The sequence below is a fragment of the Amia ocellicauda genome, chromosome 11 (assembly GCF_036373705.1).
Source record: "Amia ocellicauda isolate fAmiCal2 chromosome 11, fAmiCal2.hap1, whole genome shotgun sequence".
Taxonomy (NCBI): Eukaryota; Metazoa; Chordata; class Actinopteri; order Amiiformes; family Amiidae; genus Amia; species Amia ocellicauda.
The window spans coordinates 32,344,903-32,352,916 of NC_089860.1; the positions used below are offsets into that span (position 1 = coordinate 32,344,903).

Genomic DNA, 8,014 nt, shown 5'->3' on the forward strand with positions numbered 1-8,014 from the left:
ATCATAATAATTAGAAGAAGATTATGATAATACAAAATTCTTCTTCATCATCAGCATCTTGCATAAAATGTTATTTATATATATATATGTGTGTGTGTGTGTGTGTGTGTGTGTGAATTTAATATACACAGTCCTTAGTGTAGTTTTTCCAGGGGGCTCTAAAGGTTGTCTCTCCATTATTCATGTGCCCACCGTAAAAGGCTAAGCTGACAAAGCACCTCTGAACTGCGTTCGAGCCCCACCGGCAGCTCAATCTTCCCCAGTGATAATTAGGAAACTTGCCGTGCTCAGTGGTTATAATCAGGCTCTCCAAAATCAGCCTCAGTGGAGTATATTTTATTTTGATATGTATATTAACAACAACAATTACAGTCAGTCTGACAGACAGATGAGAATCTACATTCACAGTTGTGGCTGATTTACAGTGAAATAGAAATTAAAGTGCAACAAGACAAATGCAAACTGTGAGGCAAATAAGACGGGACGGATGGCAGTTCACAGAAAAAACAATGTACCACTGTGTTTTACAACTTTAGTCTGTACCTCTAATAAAGCATATACATCTCTTTTACATCTCCTTACATCTCCTTTTTAGTGTCTTTGTGGGTATTATGGCACAGAGGTGCCATAATAGTACTTGAAACTGGGAAACTTTTCCCAGGCCTTTTTTCCCACAGTTCAATTCAGACACACTGTTTACATCTGGCAGATATTCAGAAGCACATTCAAATTACTTCAATGTAAATACCGTTTAAGTTACATCTCATTTAAAATGTCTGTAAGAAAAACAGCAATACAAAATTAACTGTTCCCTGTGTTGCTGTGTAGAGATGCCTGCGTAGTCAACCACTTCAAGGGAAGTAGGGCTGTGTTTTTCTCTGTGTGGCAAATGATGCTGTTAACCATCAGTATTTCCTGAGAGAGGAGCACATTCAGCCCGTACTTCAGCTACAAGTCTTCATTTGTTTAGAGTTACATCCGAATATAGAAAAGCGCCTAACGCACAGAACTAAAGTCCATGACCAGATTTTCTAATGACATGCACAGTTGTTGTTTTTATTTCTTTAAAAGTGAAGGTTAAGTTCAAAACCTTAAAGATGACCGGCCAGCTAATAAACTTAATTAATGAGGTATTATTGCACATTATTATCATTGGTTTGAGATTTATTGTGTATCATTTCCTCTTTGGTACGCCTCTGACTTGTTCACAGTATAGTCAGTCCAGACCTGAAAGACAAAATGAACCGATCATTATCTTAATGTAGGGCTAAACACAGCAGTCATGGGTGGGTAGGAATGATTGCAGATGAATTGAATGCCGTTTAGTTAACAGGAAGATGAAGATTAGCTGAAATTAGTATCTACAGAAAACAGTTTACATTATATAAAGTGTGTCTATTTGTGTATAAATTAATGGATCTGCAGACAGATAGACGGACATATACATAGATTGGCAAGTTGCATAGGCAGTAAACAGGCTATTATATGACCCTGTCCCTGCCCATGCATAAGTAAATACAATAATGACTATAGGTCTATCATTGTCGTATTTGGAATACAATATAAACGTATATAGAACAGTGCGGACTGTAGATAGAATCTTTAAATATAATGCACTTACTTTTAGTAAAGCTCTAATTCAACCAGATATTGATACATTTGTTTTCTAATAGTTAATCATATATGCTTTTCTATAGGTGATCAATCAGCACGCAGACTAGAAAAGACGTCCTCCTTTCCTACCTGTGTACGTTCAAGGAAACAGACTGTCCTTTAGACCAGAGGGTAGCTGGAAGCTGTGGCGATCCCACACTGGTTGTTTTGGTTTCTGGACATCTTGATGTAGCCTTTGTCTCCCCAAGACTCACCCCAGCTGCACATACAGCACATCATGCACACCAGTTAGGTTTACAGTTCCTAAAGCTATGTGTGTTTAAAGTAACCTTTGATAACATTGATCCCTGCAGCGAGGCGGTTCTGGATGTATGTTGTTACGGGCAATGAATGGAAACCACAAATGTTTCCTGTAAAAGTAGTGATAATTGTGTCACTACTTTCAGGCTTAAAGAAAAACCTATATGGTATATTGGTATTCTCCACGTACATGCAACCCGTACATCGACAGAAAGGCCACCGATGCTTCACAAAAATATATACATTATTTATGATTTATCTGACTTCAAACTTCAAACTTCAAACTTCAAATGTGAGATTGGAAACCTTAACAGTGTTCAAGTGAGGTGCCTGAGTATATCGCTTTTTCTTTTAGTTCGCCAAAGTGGTTATAAAAGTCAAGCTGAGAGTTAAAAATCTTCAGTTGCCCTTTTAGAGGAAATCATAGCGTACAGTGAATAACATGCCTTCTTCTGAAATTCACTGTAATAGACGGATAATTGATTTCCAGGACAATGACAGAAAAATCCAAGGCCTCCGTGCATTTCATCCACCTCTTGTGAATCTGAGTTTTATTCAGATACCTTTGTCTTTCACGACTTCTGTGTGTGTTTTTTTTTTTTAATCACTGATTTCCTCTTAGGTAATGCATTGGTTCCTCTCAGGTTTACCTGTTCTTCACCAGCCAGTAGTCCCTGCCATTCTCAGTGCCATAGCCCACAGCCAGCACGCCGTGGTCCAGCTCAGAGCTGCTGCAGGTGGGCTCATTGTAGATACCTGTGGTGAAGACATTTCCCCTTAATAAAGCAGAAGCATGCCGGAGACATTACTGTTTTAGGCATTTATGTCCTTTCTACATTATATATAAGTGCTGTTAAGTTTCTGGATGGAATGAAATCCCAGGCACTCAATACAGTTTTAGGGCACTTTTTTGCTGCTTTTGTGAATCTGTGAATTGTGAGTTGCACAAGATTTATTGAAACTAGATGATTACTTAAGAAAATAGTGTTTGCACTAGACAACAGAGCTTATTTTTGTTATGACAGCATGATGTGTTTTGCTGTATGGGGTGTCTGTTTTGCGTCTCTAGTCGGTTTTGTGGTTTGCAGTTGCTGTAGTTAAGGGTCCACAGGTACTGCTTATGTTTGTGTTCGGGGTTTGTCAGGACCGGGTGTGTTCCCTGGCTCGGGGGGTTAGGGGGCAAGGGGAACCAGTGCAGCACCTGACTGGTAGAGCTGGAAGGAGGAATGCCCAGCATCGATGGCCACAGAAATAGGCCCTTCGCTAGCCACGGCCTCCTGCAGGGAGTCCTCCTTTCCACTGGCGATGTCAACGTAGCCAGAGCAGGTGGCTCCGATGGTGTTGGGATTGAATCGGCATTCCCCATCCTGGACAGAGAGAAGGGGGATATGAACTGTCTGCAGGGGACGCTGTGAGGAACAGTCTGTGTTACAAATGAGCAATTTCTGTTTGGATACGCCGCGTCGGGTCCGGTCCCAGCAGGACACCATCCCAGTCACTGCATTCAATGTGGTGTTTACAACATATGTGAATATACCGACAAACCATATTAAACTTGTACTGAACTGTATTCTTGCACTTTGTATTGCACTTATATTTTGTAAGTCACCCTGGATAAGGGCGTCTGCCAAGAAATAAAAATAATAATAATAATAATCTTAAGGTGTGAGATGGTAAACATTTATGTAAACCGTAATTTCACAAATGGTTTATTTGGGGTTGTGAATATAATGGAGAAATTCAGGTGTATTTGAACAATAATTAACACATTGCAAAATTTTAGTTTGCTTAAGGTGACATTTCGTTTTTTTGTTCTCAAACACGTTTTCCAAAACTATGTTTACTCAACTGAACAATTTTAGTTTCCAAATGCTTTACCACATTTTATACAGTATGTTTGTAATGTGTAACCAATGTGAATTGTACATTTATGTAAATGTTATGCAATAGTTACACAAACTGCAGTAGATTAAGGTTGTGTGTATCCATACCCTTTCACTGAAGTTGTTCCGCTGAAAATAAGCAGTAATTTACGTGGAAAGAGTGCAAGAAATGTACAAACTGAACTCAGCACATTTTTGTCTTTTTTGAAGTAATTGAAAACCTTTTTTTTTACATTTTTTTAATTAATGAAATATTTGATTTTTATTTTCCGGGATCAGTTCATACATTTCTGATGCACTTTTTCCACTTGCATGAACTGTGTATAACTGCTTAGTTTCAGTGGAACAACTTCAGTAAAAAGTATTATTGACACACCGTGTTCTATTAATCTACTGCAGTTTACAACCCTGTTTTCAACCCTGAGTAAACCATTTGTGAAATTATGGTTTACATAAATGTCTACAAGCTGTGTAAACTTTGTAAACCTTAAGTTTGTTCACATATGTCATAAACACAACATTTCATGCAGTGAGTGATTGTGGTGTTCAGGAGTACCTGACGTTTCTTCGTGCAGCCTTCGAGCAAGACTTACTGGAGCTCAGCCCACAAAGGGGTTTGGGTATTCGAAAATCCTGAGTGGGTGAGCTCCCAAGCGAAAATTAGGAATGTTTTACGACTGAGCATAGGAGGTGTATTTTTATGCAAAGACTTGGGGGTTTGGAATAAACTATGCAGCCATGTGAGTTTAGCTGCCTCTTTTATTTCAGGAATAAGCTGAATGAAATTAGGACTCAATTAGCGACAACTCAGTGAGATGGGTAGAATGGGCCTATATCATTAAGTTCCTGCCTTATGTTTTATGTATGGAAGCCCAATGGGACAAGAAATCACCACGGTACATTTCAGAAACCCCTGTTGTGTGTTCTGAGTGGTTTTCTCAGTTTTGTTTTTTTAACACCATTTCAAAACCTCTAATCAGATGTGAATGCAAAGAGTTAGGAGACTATGTACTATAAACAAAACAATCAAACTAGACGTGTTGAATAATCAGCTCACTGTGGCCTCGTAGGGGTAAGACTCCTCCGTGTCGATCCCTCCGGCCTCCTTAATGTAAGCGAAGGCCTGGTCCATCAACCCTCCACCACAGCCGAAATTTCCGAAGCTACCTGAGCAGTCCACCAGCTGCTGCTCGCTCAGAGACACCAGCTTCTGGGTTTTCCTGAAATTCTGTCCTTCCAGAGATCCTGTCTGTAGGACACACACACACACACATTATATATGTATGTCTATATTATACATGCAGATCAGTAAAAATCAAAACAGAAACGTTTTTCCAGTTCCCCAAAAGAAGGAAGCGATCTCTCTAAAGCACCACCGTATGTAATCTGTGAGATAGACCTGGAATAGCGCTTTGCCAGTCTCACTTCAATGAAGTAAAAGACCTTTTTACAGAATAAAAGGTGATGGTTATAATGCATGCATGCCAGCATGGCTTGTGGGGTTCTGGTCTGGTTACGTGCTTATCCTGACGGACTTGGTTCCCTCTGCAGACGGGGGCCCCGTCCCCAGCTCTTACCGCACTGAAGGCCCAGCAGGAGCCGCAGTTTTTCTGGTCCTTGACCTCAGTGACGTATCCCTTGTCCCTCCAGTCCACGGTGCTGGGAAGACTGGCACCCACTGCCCGCCGCAGGAAGGTGGATCCTCGAGGGGCCTTGGTGCTGTTGAAGCGGCCCAGGCAGCCCCTGAACGCCACACGCCGGTACTCCTCGTTGTCCTGGGGCGGAAGGGCAGAGACAGGATGCCTCAGGTCTGAACTTTACTCATTTATATCCCCCACTAGTGGAAAGTGTGCAGACTACAGTAGTGCTGGCGTGATGTTCGGCTCTTGTCCTACTGCATACTAGGCATCTATGTATGTATTTAATGGGGATCATTGAAAGGTTGATACATGATGAAAAAAAATTTTTTTCACATTTTTACAAAGATCGGTGTGTCCTCCGTCGGATTAATAGCTGCCAATTCGGGTATGTTTTCCCATATGGTCCTATAGGATATCATATGGCGGTTTGAGTTAATAAATGAAAGACTTATTAAGATTAATGAAAGAAGGACGGACTCTGAACTTACTGCTTATCCTACAGTACATTGTCTGTTACTTTCCCACAACCCACTTTTGTAAGACAAAGCTACGGAACAGGCAATTTATGAGGAAATAAAGATTTTTTTTTAATAAACACTTCCAAGGATGGGCCCGATATGTTCTGCTAAGTTGGGGTACTGTAGAGTTGCAGATTTAATTCAGTTTAAAAACTAAATTAACTATGAGCAGGATCTGCTACGTAGAGCTGGTGTGTTCAGCATGCAGGCCGTACCATGTCAGCGAAGAAGGTCATGCCCAGTGTGTACGACTTGATTCCCTGTTCTGCCAGCATGTTGTGCACGATGACCAGCTTACGATTTGACATCCAGGTCTGTTTGCGCTGGGCCTCCTCAGCAGGCGAGCTGTACATCTTCCCTGAAACACAGACACACACTCTCTGCTTCAAAACCTGCAGTCTGCGCTCACAGAGCTTTTGGTGAAGATCTTAAGAAAGGTTGCTTCAGCTTGCTTTGCTTTCGAGGCTAGATCCTTTTTTTGCACCTGCACAACTTTGTGTTTCTTGTCCTGCACAGTATGCAGTTTTTTTGCATATTTCTGCAACTGCTTTGTGGATTCTGGCTTAAGGTTAAATTGAAGACTTTTCTGACTTAAGAATCTCATTGATGTTCTGCCACCGACACCGAGGGGGAATAAGAAACTGAAAGCATTTTTTTTTGCCCTGTATTTTAAAGAAATTTTCTACTTTTTTTTAATATTTACAAGAATAAGTTCCCTAAAAAATGTATCAACTCTAATTCAAAAAGCATCTGAAAAAACAGATCCAATGTATCTATATTGTTTTGACATCAAAACTACACATGTAGAAATGCAAATGTATTGTAAGAGAAGACATTTCAAAGAAGGCTAAATTGTCTTTCATGTCTTGGAAGCGGTGCGTTTTGTCTATCTGTGGATTTCAGTTCTATGACCTCCTCTGATGAATATGCTCATGCCTGTTCACTTCAGTTTGAGAAGTTTTAATCAGCGACATCTTAGTCCACGATGAGAGAGATCACATTAGGCTATTAAAGCTAAATTCATTTCAGATTGCAGCATCATGAAACTTTCAGAAACTTCTCTGATACAACATTAAAAAAACTTTTAAAAGGCTATTTCAGAACTATATAACTATTTTAAAATGTGTGTTTGTGTGTGTTTGTATAGTTATATTGTTCTGAAGCCCTAAAGCCCTTTTGAACTGCAGATTACTGTTGCAGCAATGGGCTGGCTGTCCGGTATGGGAATGTAGCCTCTACAAAGGCTTTTTTGTGACATGAAACCTTAGCCCGGGTATCTGCTAACTAGCCTTGAGCTGCTATTCAGTTTACCAAGTAAAACTTGTAACACAGGTATAATTGGGAGGCAGTCTTGTGGGTGTTGTGAAAGCAAAGACAGAAATCAAGACATGTCATGGTGCAGAGTTAGTTGGATTGAGACTTTTCTTATGGAGACTGAAGCTGATCGCAAATAACCTTTATCACTTTATAAGAGCGATTGTCTTACCATACTTAAGTTTCCATGCGTGAAACTCCAGGTCTTCAAGGGTTAAACTGGCTGCGCTGACAACAGCCACCCAGGCAGCGGCAACCACAAGCAACTTCATCCTTAAAGAAGAAACCAAAGGAAAAGTTACAGAAAAGGACTCCCGAGTAGTTTCTCTTTGTCACTCTCTCTCTTTGCCTCCCTCCCTCTGTCTCTCTCTCTCTCTCTCTCTCGTGCTGAAAGGTAGAGCTTGCCACAGGCAGGAAATCACTTCTGCTCCTTACCTGCTCAACGTTCAAGATAAGAACTGAGTGAGGAAACACGACTCTGCATGGCATTTATACACAGTTTCAGATAGTCACCTGACTGTCATAAACTCATAAACAAAATTTGAGCTTATGAACCACAAAACAATGTTTTGGGAAATTACGTATGAATAAGCAGGTGACTGAAGTACATTTCCAAAGGACTGCAGTTGTTTATTTAAATATATCAGCCCTGCACACAGTAATGGAGTCATGTTTTTGGAGATGCTTGTTAAATTGAAATGGTTTCTGATGTGTTCTTGGATAGGCGTCCTGAGATATTTTTTCC

General features: G+C 40.5%; 1 protein-coding gene across 1 annotated transcript; it reads right to left on the reverse strand.

The window, feature by feature from the left end:
- Positions 1-320: 320 nt before the first annotated feature.
- On the reverse strand, positions 321-7,768 carry ctsl.1 (cathepsin L.1). Its single transcript, XM_066717485.1, has 9 exons — positions 7,705-7,768; positions 7,442-7,542; positions 6,171-6,313; positions 5,375-5,572; positions 4,855-5,046; positions 3,116-3,281; positions 2,565-2,670; positions 1,744-1,873; positions 321-1,227 (listed from the first exon to the last, which is right to left on the reverse strand). Exons 2-8 carry the CDS (start codon positions 7,539-7,541, stop codon positions 1,774-1,776), a joined length of 1,005 nt encoding a protein of 334 aa, XP_066573582.1. The 5' UTR covers position 7,542; positions 7,705-7,768; the 3' UTR covers positions 321-1,227; positions 1,744-1,773.
- Positions 7,769-8,014: the final 246 nt, after the last annotated feature.